The 17,298-nt window shown below is 38.9% G+C and overlaps 1 protein-coding gene across 2 annotated transcripts in view; it reads right to left on the reverse strand.

The window, feature by feature from the left end:
- Positions 1–2,474: 2,474 nt before the first annotated feature.
- The window catches only part of LOC126367748 (protein tiptop-like), a 324,845-nt gene continuing 310,021 nt past the window's right edge, over positions 2,475–17,298 (reverse strand). Inside the window, exons 4-5 of one of the 2 annotated variants that reach the window (XM_050011462.1) lie at positions 14,083–14,281; positions 2,475–7,167 (exon numbers count right to left, since the gene is read on the reverse strand). In XM_050011462.1, coding sequence (XP_049867419.1) covers positions 4,143–7,167; positions 14,083–14,281 — 3,224 coding nt within the window. In that variant the 3' untranslated portion in view covers positions 2,475–4,142. Of the gene's footprint in view, positions 7,168–8,330; positions 8,753–14,082; positions 14,282–17,298 lie in introns of those variants that run through there. The other variant, XM_050011463.1, reaches the window with a different exon arrangement.

Raw genomic sequence — 17,298 nt, forward strand, 5'->3', positions numbered from 1 at the left:
TATTTGTTTATTTTAAATGTGCGTTCTATGCAGCTTAAAACACAATATGGGACTGAAAAAAATCTATTATTTTTATGAATTTGGCGACAGGAAACTTCACTTGATACCTATCAACTCAAAGAAATACCTAGTATCTGTTCGTAATGCCTACTTTATTGGCGCGCGTTGCCCTTGATCCGTGAGGCTATTCACGTCCGAGTATCCATCAAGACAGATCAAACAAGCCCTAACTCGGAGGTCTTGCGTCCCAGGATCCTTTAATTATGTCTTAGAACCTTCTTGGCCTATGTGGTCCAGTGGTTGAGCGATGGGATGCGGAGGGTCCGGGTTCGTATTCCGGTGGGGACATATCACAAAAATCTGTTTATAAGGCCTTTGGTTGGGACGTTACAGGCTGATCACCTGATTGTCCGAAAGTAAAATGATCCGTGCTTCGGAAGGTACGTTAAGTCGTTGCTCCCGTCTACTAGGTACTTATGTAAGCACGTAGCCGTTACATGAATATTGTACACAGAACAGGATAGGTTTAATTAGTTCTTTACTGATGATTTAACAATGAGATTTAAAACTACGAATAACTTAGTACTTAGTACCTCGGTACGGTACCAACATGTAACAAGAAAAATAAGATCACTCCACTCGGACAATTTTTTTCTTTGAACATGCCGACATTGCCTACGCGGCGGAGTTGCCGAACTATCGATAGGTATTATGGATTATCAATTGTTGAACTTGAAAATTGTCTAAACTATCGAAAGTAGTGATAGTACATTTAGATCGATACTAGCGATAGTACCGATAGGTCTTGCTTTGTAACAATAATGGGTATTGATCTAAAAGATTTATTTATTTTCGATTTTTGTGTAGCGAGGTTTTGCGTAGGTACTTACATACTAAGTTGGTGGATGGTTGACATAGTAGGTAACTAATTACCTAATCTGTGGTGGTTGTGTTAGTTGGTTGTTAGTTATTCTAATGACAACAAAGAATACAATTATTTACTGTTTCAACTGTTTTAGGTAGATAATGGCCCTGATTCCTATGAGTAAATGAATGAATAACCCGGTCGAATCAAAAAGGTATCTCGCTGGTAACTTAATTCTGTCGGTTGTATTAGATTTCTGCTTAAAATTGACGTGTATTCCATAAATTTTATGCCTGTTGATTATCCGTCCATTTAAGAATAAGAATAAAATAAATTTATAATTTACGATAGACAGAGAAAGAAATAGGATCGGTTCGTAGTGCCTACTTTGTAGGCCGCGCCGCCGCCGCGCCGCCGCCGCGCCGCCGGCGTGCGGCGCGGGGCGCGCGGAGCGGGGCGTGCGGAGCGGGGCGCGCGGCGCGGTGCGTGTGGCCGTTGACCCGTTCGAGCAGCTGTTGTCTCCATTACATCGAAAATTTTCGATAATTTGTCATTATTGTTTTTTTTATTGAAATTTGGGTTCTATGCAGCTAAAAGCACAATATGGAATTGAAAATAATTAAAAACAAAACTCAAAATTTCATGAATTTTGCGACGGAAAATTCCACTAGATATTAACTCAGAATCATGGTCTGAATCATCCCTTTCAGTATTCGTTACGATGTCACTAACACCCGGTATATCGGTTGTTGTTGCGTATGGCAGACAAATATCCTGCTTGGATCAAATATCCAGCTTAAGCTCCCTTAACCAAGTCTCTGCTGCATCCGTCACACAATGCAGCTCGGCTATACCACCTGGGAACCGGTGCAGAGGGCACTCGTTCACTATGTGAGATATGGTTTGGTCCGGGTGACCACATTCACAGTATGGTGACTCCTTTAAGCCCCATTTACATAGGTGATGGTTTGACTTTCCATAGTCGGTCCTACACCGGTTCAGTCGTGTCCAGATTTTTCGCTTGGAGTCAAAGCCAGGGACCCTCCGCGAGGGATCCTGGATAAGGTCCGAATTTATATATCGGTGAAAACTATGTAAGTACCTGTTTGAAAAATCATCATCAGTTTTAATTTTCTTTAACAAAACCTCTATTTCATTCAATTAACATTAAAAATTATATAATAAAAAAATATATGTCATTAATTTTTTATTTAATTTATTTTCATTTAATGTACGTATTTTTTTAACTTAATTTTTATTCTTGGTTTTCTGTTTTCATTGTGTATAATTGTTGTTCTTGTAGTGCCCTTACAGGGTTCCTGTTTGTACTTTCCTCTACTTTTAAGACCTCTGAAATCATCAGGAATGCAATAAATATCTTATCTTATTAATTTCATTCAATTAACAAATTTAACCTGCATTGAAACTAGCTTAAGTGTTGCGAGGTCTTGTTAACAAAAATCAGATTCGAATGTTATTTTTCAAAAAAGCGCTTACTAGATTTTTAGTATAAGGTGACGTTACACAAAGTGAATTTATTATCTGTGTCTTATTTCAATGTGTTTTTGTTCAGGGGTTTTATAGGTTCTCATAAATAAAATAGCCTCAATAAAGTATGTAACATATATATTTCTTTGAGCTTTTAATTGCATTTTGAAATACAACATAAAATATTAAATAAGATTATTAAATTTGGTAAAATCAATATTTCAACACCATTTTTATTAAAGAATGAGCAAAAATTCCTCATCGGAGATAGCGTATACATAATATTTGTCGTGTTTCCTTATTATCGTTAAAATGATAATTATAGATTTAAAATTTTCAATTTTTATCATGGCACACTGCATATTCCCAGCACAATTTAAAATAGAAACCAAACTTGTCTATTATATCCACTATTTACTCAAAAAATGCTCTACAAATATGAAGAAAAAATAAAAGAAAAATACATATATATACTAAATACAATGAATACAGTGTATAAAAATACATCAATGAAATGTACATGGGGGTTAAAAAGGGCACATCAAAGCAATTCGTCTAAAAGAACAATATTGCTATTAGACATTGCAATATTGCTTTTGCAAAAATGCAATATTGCTTTTTATCAATTCATCTGAATTGCTTCGATGTGGCGTTTTTAACCCCGCAGTTGTGCTCAGAATACACAGGTCACATCGTTTCCTTGTTATTTTGATATCGTCAGAAACTTACATTAGATTGTTTACAATATTTTTTTATTTTAAATATAAAAGAGTTTTTACTCGCAAGACCGTATATACATCATCGTATATCTGTTGTTACAATTGGAAGATATCTTTCATATATCTGAATGATCTAAACGTATACGAATGTAATCGTTCCTTTTCAAAGAAAATCTGTATAACGTATCACTTTTCATTAAATATAAGGTTGAATCCAACCGATTAATGCGCTGGTATAATGGTATACACGTGTTCACAGACGTAGGTCACCTAAATTTATGTCCTTAACACTAAATAATAAATAGCATTCTCGCAATGAGAGCATACCTAGAGCAAAATTTACACTAAAGAGATTGTATCATATTGCATTTCTATGTCGAACTGTATGTACAACACGAACTGATTCGAGTGAGATTGGATCTCCGAGATTGCAGGCATCGACGGATCTCTAAATTCACAAAACAGAAACCTTCCAAAATATACATAGAATAAACTAAAAACCACATTTATTTAACCCTAATTCTGATTTACATACAAAAAATATTAAGTAACACAAAAATGATATTGCAACGAATTTCAAAAATACTGACGACAACCCGACCGACTGGTGTGGTCAATTACAATCACATACGAAAGGCGAATTGCAATTAAAATTACGAACGCACGTTTTAGATTATTAGCAAAAAATATACATTTACAAGAGATCGAATCGAACGTTTTATGACTTAATGTGACTTATATTTACAATTATCGAAATGGAATTACAACGTAGTGTGGAAGATAAGCCGCGGGCGCGCGCCGCACAACAACCGACAACTTCACCTAAAGGCAATATTTTGAAAATATTCTCTTACACCTAATCGAACGTAAGACGTTTGGCGTATACTTAAGTCGCTAGTCGTAATTACACTAACCGAACTATGCGGTGAACTCTAACAATAATTACCTAAATAATTAAATTGGCAAAGAGTTTCGAAATACTTATCGTCGCGTGCGCGACCTAACCCTAGCAAGGTTTAACGTAGCAGGATATGGTATCATCACAACTGATGCCCCGGCGGCGGGGTTCTCTACACGTACTTGCTCGAGAGCTGCTTAGCAAGTTCCGTGTACTTGAGGAACTTGGAGTGCGGGCTCTCGTCGAAGGACTGCGAGGGGCTGCGCGGGTCCTGCGGCGAGGCGGCGGTGGAGCCCCCGCTCTTGTGCGTGCCGGGCGACGCAGCCGCCGGCGGAGCCTTCATCGGAACCGGTTCCGGCAAAGCTCCGTCTTTCACGAAATGTATTTTTGACAAATGGTGTCTATAAGCGCCCTTAGATATGAACGGAGTATCACAAAAAGCGCACTTCATGATTGAATCGGTAACGACTGCATCGTTACAGGCCCAACTGAAAGTGAGGATGCTCGGCGGACCGGCGGGAGACGGCGCGGGCGCAGGGGCGCGAGACTGGTTAGTCTCCGTCTTGTCGCATAACTTCTGCAGAGCAGCCAAAGGGTGGCTACCGCCTCGGCGGGATGAACTAGGCTCATTGGAAGAACTACCGCCAGCCAAGTTATCGAACATGGAGGATAACGCGCCTAAGCTGGAAGCTGGCTTCCTTTCAGTACCGGGAGTGTGAGCGGAACGGTCGCTCGCCGGGCTTCGAGGACTGGCAGCGGGGCTCGGGCCCTCACTTTCACGCTTAGGAATAACTGGCTTTGTATCCTCTTCGGCAGAACTACTTGGTCGAGGAGGATCTTCCTCTTCATCGACTTCAGTTTTAACGCGTACCGGTTGGCTACTCAAATCTACACAGTTTTCCCGATCCTCCTCTTCTGGTGCTTCCTTTTTTATTCTCACCTCAGCTGGGCGATCCTCGGAAGCGGGAGTTTGGGAACCACGCGTGTCTGGAGTGGTACGGGGTGTGGTCATGTGGTATGAATCTAACTTCCTGTCGGGAGTCAAAGACTCGACTCTGCTGCCTCCCCTTTCGGACATTGAACTAGATTCGCTACCGCTACGTTCCCGACGCCCGTATGCCTGCTGATGGTGATAACTCCTCATCATGCTCATTGTTTGCGCGTCAACTAATGGCTTAGTGTAGTCTACGCTCTCGTCTATGCCTAATCTTTTTAAAATGCTAGAACCCATCGGGGCGTGTGCTGCTCCGCCAGGCACGCCGGGTACCGAATGCCGTGATCGTGTATCAAAACTTTTTTCTATCAATTGCTCTATAGCGTTCAGGACCGAAGGCGACGAGCTCTTATCATTGCTCGCGTTGGGATCTTTGGAACTCGGAGACGAATCGTTCACGGACGATGGCGAGCGGTGATGAGCCGAGCCGGGTGAGGGCAGTTCCTCGTTGATACTCTTACGGCCGTCCCTACTGGTGGGAGTGACGTGCCCGGGCACATCGGGAGGGATAATATTATTAGACAAAAGTGCGCTCTTTAAAAAATTCCTTTGGCTATTCGACATGGGCGCGCCTATGCATTGCCTTATGTGTTCGACGAATACAGCAGTCTCAATTTTGTCGCCGCATTTCTCGCAAGTGATCCGGCTGCCGGCGCCGAAATCCCTAATTGGTTTCCCCATAGGTACCCCGTTACCTTCCCCATTTTTGAACTCGTGTTGTGCTCTTTCTAATTCAAGAAGTTTTCTAACCGGTAAAGATTTCTTTCTCTTTTCGCGCGTTTGACGTCTCCTACCTCCGCTCTCGGTAATAGACCGCATAATGTGCTCTTTGTAATGAGAATTCTTAACCATATGATTACTCAACTCTTTCAAGGAACTAAATGCTTGGTCGCAAACTTTACAAGTTAATACAGCGCTGACATGACTACTTGTGCCCGTAGTGGGTGGAGCCGCGTTGGTGGCGCCCGGAGCGCTTGAATTGGAGCCCTTAGCTTCATCAGAGGACTTCCATGAAATAATTTGCTCCTGCGATATAATATTAGTGTAATGCTGAGTCCGCTGCATGTGGCTAGTCATCTCGGCTAACGATCGGAAGCTCTCAGCGCACCACATACATTTCAATATCTGTCTAGTTTGCTCCGCTCCTTTGCCTAACCAGACGTCTTGCCCGCGTACTAACTTTCTAGGTATTGGCATATTTTCTTTAATTAGCATATTCAAATCGCTCTGATTAGGTTTCGAAGAACCACTTGAAGACGATGAGTTATGCGATGGCGTTGAAGGAGAACTAGATGGAGGTTGCAGGGAAGGCGGCATCGGCGCGCCGCTAGATGGCGGCACTGGAACGTTGACTCCACAATGCTTAGCTTCTTTCATGTGGATCGTTAAGTCGGCTAAAGAATTGAAACTTTTCTTGCACCAGACGCATTTTAAAACGTCTTTAGTCTGATCTGCGCCTTTATTAAGCCAATGTGACTGCCAAGCAGAGTGTCTAGCGGCAGCGTTTGGAGCGAGTCCAGCGCCTAGAGCTGCGCTTTGAACAGAACGGAAGAGTTCTTCGCCTCCCAGTCTACTTAGTTCGCTCATTTTCTCGAGTGCTTTAGTCGCATCGCTCGGAGTTGGTCCGCCATGTTTTAGTTTTCCGTTCCATTCAGGCGGAACTGCACCCTTGGGAGACAAACTAGCGGCTACAGCTGCCGCAAAATATGGTAGATGAGGTGCGACAGGATTCGACCATGGCGAGGGAGACGGTTTAAACTCTTGCCTCGAACTCTTTCTCGATGGAACCGGAGACGGGGATTCTTCCGGTCCTCTCTTTCTAGTTCCAACGGACAGATCAAGGGGGCCATTTTCGTTCTTGCTGAGATTGACGGCGTCATCGGCGTCTTCATCTTCATGGGGGGAGTCGCTACGTTTGGTGCTGAAGTCTAGAACCGCGTCGGATCGTTCGGAGTCGGTCATGTCTTCTTGGCAGGACATGAGGAGGCGCTGCTGGGCTGCGGCGGCGGCAGCGGCGCCGAGGTAGGCGGCGACCGCGGCGGAGTGCGGGGGCAACAGCGCGGCGGGCAGGGCAGCGGGCAGCGCGGCAGTGAGCGCGGCAGGCAGCGGCAGCGCTGGCCCACTGCGCCCCGAATAGACAGAGTCATTGGAGGGACACCGCGGCGCGCCCGACGACTCCCGTGACAGACATCGCGGGCTCTCCCTGCGGACAAAAAAACTTCATTTCAGACTGACATAATTGACTTATGACAGAATTACAAATTCGGAATCACGTTTTGGTAAACCGGTTACCGGCATTTGAATATTGGTAGTAAACAAAAATCGAATTCAAACTTTTTATTTATTTTGCTAATCGATAAAGTGGTCGTAAATAATGAAAGAATCGAATTTTAATTGGATACGATTGATTTCATAACCAGTCAGTCATATTTTGATCTCGATCATTAATTTGGAATGATCGTCATTGACCGACTGACTCGGAGCTAGAGGAAATGAAACTACTTTTGTAAGTATCATTAAATCTGAGATCATAATTATCAATAAACGTTTTACGCATTTACTTATAAAATTAAAAAAAAATACGTGAAAAGTCTTGATGATCAAATATCTAATAATAAGCAGAACAACTGCTCGTAGATATGCCAAAGACCTAATTCATCACCACCTGTCAATATCCCACCCAAGGATGGATTAATAAAATATGTGCAGAGCAATAAATGTTCCACAATTACTAGAAAGCGAGATAGTGTTGTTGATAAAGAGGTGTATTCTAGTGTGTGGGTGAAAACCCTCGCTATCTATATTTATGAGACAATAAATTTTATTAACACGGTTTTCCCATTAGACAAATAAAAATATTTGCACGGATAAGATGCAGACAACATAAAAAATGAGTTCAGACGATATTGGAATATGCATCTGCACTTTTATAGGTGTCACATAAACTAAAAAGGATTCAAAATAATCTGATAAAACATGTTCTGAACACTGAAATTATACTTTCAACGCACTATTTTAGAGAAAAGTTTAATATTTGACGAATTCTGAAACTATTTCTGATAACATGTAAAGGTACTCGGATGTTTCTAACTCCATAGTCTTAAGTAAGAATTGAAACCAGATATTCAAATCACTTGAATGTAGATAAAAAAGATGAAAAACCATAAAAAGTCAAGTCACGAACTTGTATCCTATTACACAGAATCTATATCACAGGTTGGTAGAGTTGGATCAGATGAAAAATTACAACTTCATGACACGAAAGAGAATGATAAAATTAAATTAGTTATTGGCATGGAGAGAAACAAAGGAACCTACGATGAACTAGACAAAAACATTAACACTTGTACAAATCTAAAACCTTACCTCACATGGTCGGGCTCGACAATCATGTTGGACGCAATCTTTTCAAAGTATCCCGAACAGATAGCGCCGAAAAAACCGTAGATCCATTAAATAGCACTTTTATAATAAGCAACACAAGATAACAATACAACTGGAGACTTCCCAAAAATGGATTGGAAAATGTAAACACGTCGCGAAAGACGCGCCGTGAGTGCGGCGGTCGGCAGGGAAGTGCGCGGTGCCTGCGGCGGCGGCGGCGGTCCCGCGTGGAATGAGACGCCGCGTGATTTACGACCCGCCTGCAGCGCCCCCGCCCCGCACGCCCCTCGCGAGAACGAGACAGGTGCCTCGCCCACCAACGGCGAAATGAGAAGAAACGAGACGACCGTACGTAAACTACTTCGAGGGGTGGTGCGCTGCGTAATGCAAGCGTGCGTGCGATGCGCGAGGTGGACGTGCAGTGACGGGCGATCGTTTTGATGACAACCGCTTGACAGCGCAAGCTACTCCGCATAGCTGACTCACCGCCGTAACACCAATGAAAAATGTACAGAAGATCCTTGAAGACCAATCGCATCGATACCTTTTAATGAGTATGTTTACTATAAAGTTACTTTTGTGGACTAGAGACATATTTACACACGTCAGAGACACTATTAGGGGAGATGGAAGTCTCAAGGGCTTACTGAAGATTACTCGGACGGGGTTGACGGCGTTGACAAGGAAATGGCGCGTTAACAAAACGCCGAGACGAGTCCTTTTAACAACACCGGGACAGACAGGGGACGCGGACGGATTTACGTGTATCATGAACAGATTTCCTGCTTTGACAAAGGAAAATAATCTCGGGTTTATTTATTTCCAGTGGAGAAAGGTTGGATAAACTTACTCGAATGACAATATGTGTCACATGACAGAAAATGCGGGTAAGAATCCGATAAGAAAGATATGGCGGCGCTTTCAACACACAACCAGCTCGTCTGAATAAAAAAGGGCTACCCTAATTAATTTGAAGAAAATATATAACGGACTCTACAAACTCGTGCTTATCTTGACACGATAATCGTTTGTGGGGCAAACAAGAGGACCTATTGCTTAGCGTTATAGGTACAATGCAAGCTCTTGATATTTCGTCTTGCATGACTTAAATAAAAACTCTACCCTGCGAACCAGAACATCTTCTGTCATTACCATATAAATAGCCCCGTCAGTGATTTGACAGAAATATGACGCTGGAACCTCGTTATAAAACAAACTTTTTCAAAGTTTCAAACAAAATCGCCAGCTGTTTATAGCTTCCTATAAGCATTAGTTGGGTGCGGGTCAATCAATCACTTGTGTTTATGTGACAGGTATTGTGTTCTCTTTCCCCCACTCTAACATGCACGCGATCGGAAATAGCCAGACTCAAGCACCCCGGGACACAGCCAAAAATTTTTCCAACAACACATTTTATACGTAACGGCAGCATGTAAGTTATAAAAATGGCAGTATTTTACACTGTGGCTGTGTTTTGATACGGGGTGTACGAATTGGAACGCGGAGGCATGTGCGATTCAAAGTTAGTTTTACGTGCGGGTGTAGTATGGGGGACACCTGATACGGTTTGAATAATTTCGCAGTAACACGGTGAATTTTAAAACCGACACAGATGTCTTTGAAGCAATAAAAGTGCAGAATGTTAATTTTATTTCATACCATACACATGCATTATGGATCACGTATCCTAAGCTTACCGTTTAAAGGTTTGGAGAAATAACTTATCGCTAGTCATCACGATCATTGTGTACTTCCTCAAAATAAACTTCGTTTATGTTAATAAACTATTTTTTATCTACAGTCAGTAGATTAAAAAGATCACGTTTAGGTCTTCAACTTTATCGATTGTTTTTTTTTAATTCTAATCTTGTCTATCCATTTTTCGTAATTTAGTGTCAGATCCAGAAATTAAAAATTAATTACACGTGGATCCGATATTCACGCTTCCAAGTAAGTAATTAATTTCCTCATATCTATTGACTGATTTATTTGCGCAAATATTAATTACACTTATCAAAAATCTTTAAATATATCACATTGATGATTTTCATATCTTGAATTTTCAAATGTAGCTATAGACATAGATAATATTTGGAACACATTTGCTAGTAAGTAATCGTTACACTCATTTCGTTGCTACAGCACCTTCATCACCAATATAGAAGATGCACCTAGAACTTCCTGGGGCCTTAGTCAAGTTGCAAACAATTACGAAAAGCGATAGTGTAATCATGAGACATGTCACCTTATGTCGACCTTATACAATTTGCACGATTATGATGAGTAAGGGAAGCGTTCCGTTGTAGCCGTATTCTGTATAGTATACTTAATCATGCCTGTTTTTCTACTGATAAACGGAGACTTTGGAATCGGAGTGGTCAGTTCTTTAAAGCCTGACAAAAACATTTTTCATAAACAAAAGTACTCGATGTTATCTTACACGGTTTTATCTAGTTTCAAGACTATTTGTTACTTATACAGGATGTTACTAACATCGTCGAAGACTTTGAGGAATGATTCAGACCATGATTCTAAGCTGATATTAAGTGGAATTTCTCGTCGTAAAAGTATGGAACTGAAAAGAATTAAAAAAAAAACACTACAATTTTCATGAATTTTCCAGGAACTCAGAATCATGATCTGAATCATCCTCCTCAGTATTTGTTATGAAGACACTAACACTCATGTGCACTTGTATGGCTACATGTACGTACTTGTACGGGGTGTAAGTGACATCGTAACGAATACTGAGGAGGGTGGTTTAGCTCATTATTCTGAGATAATATCAAGTGGAATTTTCCATCGTAAAAGTATAGAAATGAAAGTAATTAAAAAAAAAACAAAAAAATACATGAATTTTGCGACGAAACATTCCACTTGATATTAACTCCGAATCATGGTCTCAATCATCCTCCTCAGTATTATTTACGATGTCAGTAACACCCTGTATATATTCGATATCATTGTCAGGTAGCTTATCAGCAAGTTTTACAGAAAAGGAAACTAGACACAGTAGCTTAAAGAAAATATTTATTTAAATTTTGAAGATAAAGTAGATATATGATAACCGTAGTCTTGTGACTTGGTAATCGATTTCAAATAGATTCATAAACAACTCTAGTAAATCAATCATTCCGATTAGATCTTTGTATCTGCTAATGAGTAAAACGGATATATTGCTCTATCTTTTAGGAAAATCACTGATTTCTGACATGTACTGATGTACGCCTTGAACTGATAAATCATTAATGATTGGCATGCAAATATTTGATATAGAAACAGTCATAAATAGTGTTATACATTATATTCATATTTTTTTTTTGGTCAGTGATGTAGGTAATTCACCTCACAAACCACACGATAGAAGAAGTGAGTAAATTTTTAATTTGCGCACTTTGAAAAATCATTGGTCAATATGTATTACGTCTATGTTGCATTGAAGCAATGAAGATAATTAGAAACTCTGCATTTGTTTTGGTTCATACTGTATTATCCTATATTTCACAGTTAAGAGTTCAAATGACAGAAAAACGAATCCAGAGATCGATAGCAAACTAAAAAAAGATCAGAACTAAACAAACTTCTTTAGATCCAAAATCTAAACAATAGACCCTCAGGAGTGCTAGAGCTCAACGGAGAATGTTCTATGATTGATGACTTCTCCTCACTGCAGCTAATTGACAGTGATGGAACAGCGAACGAACGGACCGACACACAATAATACCTTTACAAAGTTTCTAAAATCCAGGGAGTTAAGCTCAATTTCACACGAAATCGTCAGGTGGAGGCATATGCTCACCGGACGTGGTAAAATTTGGGGTTTAGAGAAGAAAAAATAAAGCTGCTAATTAATATAACGAATTAATTATTATTAAGTGCAGGTAGCGAACAGCTTTTGTGAGATTTTGTTTAAATTATGGAATTTTTGAACCTGTTACCTATTTAATTGATAGATAAGAATTGTTAACTGAAATAATTATGTTGTAGTAATGGATGTGAAATCTATGACTTTTCTCTTACTTTTTTCAGTCTGGGTACAAATGTTTTAGAATCAGTCATAAAAAGTGTTGAATATTTTTTTAATACCTATTGTAAATGGACAGAATTTGAATCTATGAATTAGTAATCTATGAGTAAGTTGTGGTGGTTTTCAATGACGATAAGTAATGAAATATTTTTGTCTGGACAAGTGTTCCAACAAATTGACAAGCAAATACGACAAACGATAATCACCTACAATTCATATTCTTGCAAAACCACTTGCTTAAACATGACAGAATGAAACAACGATAATTTAAACTAATCAAATAAAATAAATAATGATATTTCAAATATAATTTGATAGTTTTTGAATAATATAAAATTTATATTTGTGAAGAAGCAAATGCTGGTTTACAAAATATAGATGACTTACACAGATCTATCATTTCTGAGGAATAATTATTTATTTATTTGTCTTTATCTGCAACAAAAATAATCTAAGATCCTTGAATAATATTTTAAAAACGGTCACCATCGCCACCTGACATCAGATAGCAATCTCCTGTATAATTGATTAAATTATGATCGTAATTATCTGTTTTATGTTAGTGACATCTACAGATACTATCTTGATGACTTTTGCCTTCAAATGAATGTAATACTTTGCAACAACCAAGTCTAACGCGACCTTTTATGTAGTCTTATGTTTCACGTTAGTAAATTTTATGTGTCTGTGCTAATGTGTCCAATATAGACAAAAAATAAAATTTATCAACTTGTTCTGTTAGAAATTTATTTAAAACTGCAAGAACTAAAAATCAGTCAATTGCGTTGAAAAACTTTTCGAGAAAGGATAATTATTATAAGTTTTACTAAATCAAATCGAGAAAGTGACTATTATATAAACTTCACAAACTAAAGAACATTAATACAAAATCAACGACACTCAGTCATCGAAAACAAAAATTGATGGACTGTCATACAAGAAGTACCGGATCATTTTTAGTGGCACTACCTACTATAACTGTCACTATCGCATGTCCATTCATTTCTCCAGACCCACCAGTTGTGGTTGACACTTAGCTGGATTGAGTCTCAACTGTGTTGTTATTAAGTGGAGCGTATTGGAGAGGTCTTGCGTGACTGGCTGTCAAAGCAAGTGGTGGTCGAGGACAGCGGTTGACAACTGATCATGGGAAACAATGGGATCGTTAAAGTGGACACCATGGAGTGATGTTCGGACCACCGTCACCGGGACAATGCACAGATATGAATTGTTCGAGCGAAGATCGTGCCAGTGACGTCATTGAAGCCTTTATTGATGATTTCGCTCTCCAATGGCAATACTAGACAATTCAATTATCTTAAACTATCAACGCATTCAATTTTATATAAGTAAGTACGTCGTTTTTAAGAGATAACGCATTTGATTTGTTAAAGATGTAGGATGTTATATGTGTCATTTATAAAACGGGATTAAAAAACATAGAGTAGTTAAGTTTTGCATTTTGAGATCTTTGTACCTATTCTCAGATTTTGTACAAAAATACAGTTCAAATCTTCACCATACAACAACGCACTGGTGAAGGTTTCTTAGCCAGCAGCCAACCTAATCATAATATTTTCAATCCTAACGCTTTTTACAAACCTCATTATGAAAACATAACATAAACACTATTGCATTTAGGTATCAAAAACTCTAGTAGCTGCTCAAGGAGAAATAATCTGTAAACTTATAGTATAAAAAACTCACCTTTCAACATTGGGATCTTGAATGAGCGTCGCAGGTATGCTGTGCTCGATATCGTCACGCTCATCCGCGGGGGGTGAGGCGGGGGACGCAGCCGACGCAGGCGACGCGCGCGACGCACGCGACGCGGGCGACGCCGCCCCCTCCCGCTCCCCGCACTCGCCTCGGTCTTTCACTCCGCCCTCAGGGCTGGTCGCTTCTTCTGTGGGCAAGAGAGAAGGAGAGTTAGAAGATGAGAAGTTTAAGTTTTTTTTATGCAGCCTGTATCTACCCACTGCTGGGTAAATGCCTCTTCTCTTTCACGCCATCCTTTCCGGTCCTAAGTAATGGACTTTACTTAATGTAAAATATGATGATGATAGTGTTTCTATTAAAGAGGCAATTTTGTTTTTGACCTCTCCCACATACCAAAATAGTAAAATCTAAAAAGAAATAGGCAAACTACTTGAAGCCAAAAGATTATAATAAAGAAATTATAAAGTCCCATAACATATCAAATTCAGAAATGCGTATATTTATTTATTATACAATATAAGGAATAAAAAACGAAATTGCTATTCAAAATTCTAGATTAGGTAAAATTTCAACTTTTTGGGGTTATATTTTTCATTTGTCAGAATAGAAATTTAATGCTCATGTGAAGGTTACTTTATGTAAAAAAGCTTATTCTAAGATAAATGATTACCTAAATGATAAAAAATCCTGGTATTAAAATTAAATGTTCTTCTAGTTATTAAATAACTTGTAATGTGACTACATTGATTTAAAAGATATGTTGCTGTTGCAGTTTCCTGTCATTTCTTCTCAGTCATAACACCTTGCGAAATGACATAGATTCAAAAATGTTACATTGACCTTCAACTATCTATGATAATTACGTAGAAAAATTATGATTGTGATTTCCCAACATTTTACGAATATAATTATTTTTATACAAAATTACATACGAGTCGAATTGAGAACCTCCGTTTTTGAAGTCTGTTGAAATTAAACAGTATCAAGAGTCACTAAATAAGTTTAGGCGGAATTTTAGTACAGACTAATAAATCATACATAAGCCTGATAAATCATGTAATTAATTACAAAAAATGTAATAAACCCTACGTTTTGATGCCCTCGCTTGCTTGTTATCAGCTGATTTGGTCAGATTTAGTCTATCAACGACAGGATATAAGCGTCAAATTTTCCTGATGAAAACGATAAAGATATTACTACTCATCGCACCGAAAACAAGAAACAAATAAATCATGATAAGGCTGCATTTTAAAACCATATTTAGGTTGAATTAAAAATACAGATAGCGACTATCGTTTTATTGCTATCGTTCAATCATCAATATATAATACTAAACCGATAGATACTGATATTGCGGCGATAAAAAGAGGAAAATTACACAAAACGGGGCCATCACGGATCGTACAAACGTTGCGCAAACAGAATGTGATTAATGATTGATTGATTATTGTGTTACTCATCGGGTGGATCAATTATTCAAAGTTAGTTATCTGCTGACATAATTCCGTCGATAAATCGGGCGATAACATCGGCAATGCTTGTCGGTAAGGCATCCAATTAGGAGCCAATGTGGCATTCCGCTGTGCCGATATCAGTGCGCAAGTCACGCATGCCTTTTTTTGTTTTGGCCAACACAGACGTAAGTACTTTCTTAGCATTTAGGAACTTGTATGAAATCATTCAGCTTAAAATTACACATGAATGGTGACATATTTAACGTGATTAAATTATGGAAGTAGTTCAAAGTCTCAACGTTTATCTTGAAAATAAGGCTCATGGATAATTATCCCTTTTATCTATTTATCAAAATAAGTAATAAGTAGAGACAAACAACATCCAATTTCTAATCTTATCAAAATTAGTCAACAAAGCAATCGCTTGGAAAAAATAAAAAGGAGCGACTTTCGCTCCGATTATAAAGTTATCGAACGTCCAAAAACACAAAAAAAGTTTTTGAAATCGGAGAGCGTCCAAAAACTGCGGTGGCGGTGTGGTCCGCTTATTTCACTGCCCAGTGGTTCGAAAACCGCGTTTCTGTTCGCTAATTGATTAAAACGCAGCATGTCAATCGTGGATGCAAAGATGCACTGAACGTTGCTCCGGGCAACGGCAATGCGAACACTCAGCCGGATGAAACTGAACGCGATCAAAGGAAGGCGGATGCTGTTGCATCCAAACCCGAATCTAAATGACACATGCTTTCGTGATCGGTGCTTTTGTATCGACAAATCGCTGTTATCAAGTTTCCACCATATACGCGTCTAGAAATCATAAACTTTCAAAATATTGCAACAGAACGGCTTTCAATAATTTGCTGAAAATAGTCATGATTCTTCGAATAAAATTTTAATTTATTAACATGACAGTCTTACGATATTTAACTAGTCAGAGTTACGTCCACACCTCTCACAAGTTAAATACGACCAACAAAGCACCACACTCCACCTGAACTTTTTTATTTTTGCTATTTTAATATTTCATTATCTTAAGTAAATGTTCGTGAGGTATTTGTGAGTTTGGATCTTTTTGGCTGTTAAAACTCTTAACTAGGATTACTGTAAATCAACGAAATTACAGGACTTTTTAGAAATCAGAAAACTTTTATGTTGCTAAATATTTTGTGAATACTATAAAAGTGTCTAATCTGTAGTGCAAAATAGCTCGTTTAAGATCTTAAATTACTGCGTGAATGATTCAGTCACAGTGATAGTTGCGTAGTGATTCTAGGACAGGTAAGAGATACTTGTCAGTAAGACGCGGAAGATGACTTAACAATTTCTGGTAAACAATAGACGAATTTCACCAAAAATTCTCGGTGTAATCGATTTAGTATTCGATTATCTCGACCGATTGCGATGCGGATGACAATTGACAACGCTAACGAAACGGAAAGAAGTTATAAATCTTGATCGCGTCGGGTCATCGGAAATGGGTTCCGAGCACGTGGATGACGCCTTTCACCAGCTTTTTTTTCTCTTTTCAATAAATCTGTCATCGATGGAGACTCTTTTTTATTTCAAAAGAAAACTGCAATTGGACACGCCACACAGGGACTTTCCATATCGATGATTTTATCATTTTGAGGATATTGGCGATGATAATGGCAATAAAACTTTGTATAGACTGATAACGGTATGTCGGTTTCTTTACGACCTGTTTGATATGTTAACATATTTACAATAGCAGTACCTGTTTGACAATTTT

This window comes from Pectinophora gossypiella, chromosome 6, assembly GCF_024362695.1.
Source record: "Pectinophora gossypiella chromosome 6, ilPecGoss1.1, whole genome shotgun sequence".
Classification (NCBI taxonomy): domain Eukaryota; kingdom Metazoa; phylum Arthropoda; class Insecta; order Lepidoptera; family Gelechiidae; genus Pectinophora; species Pectinophora gossypiella.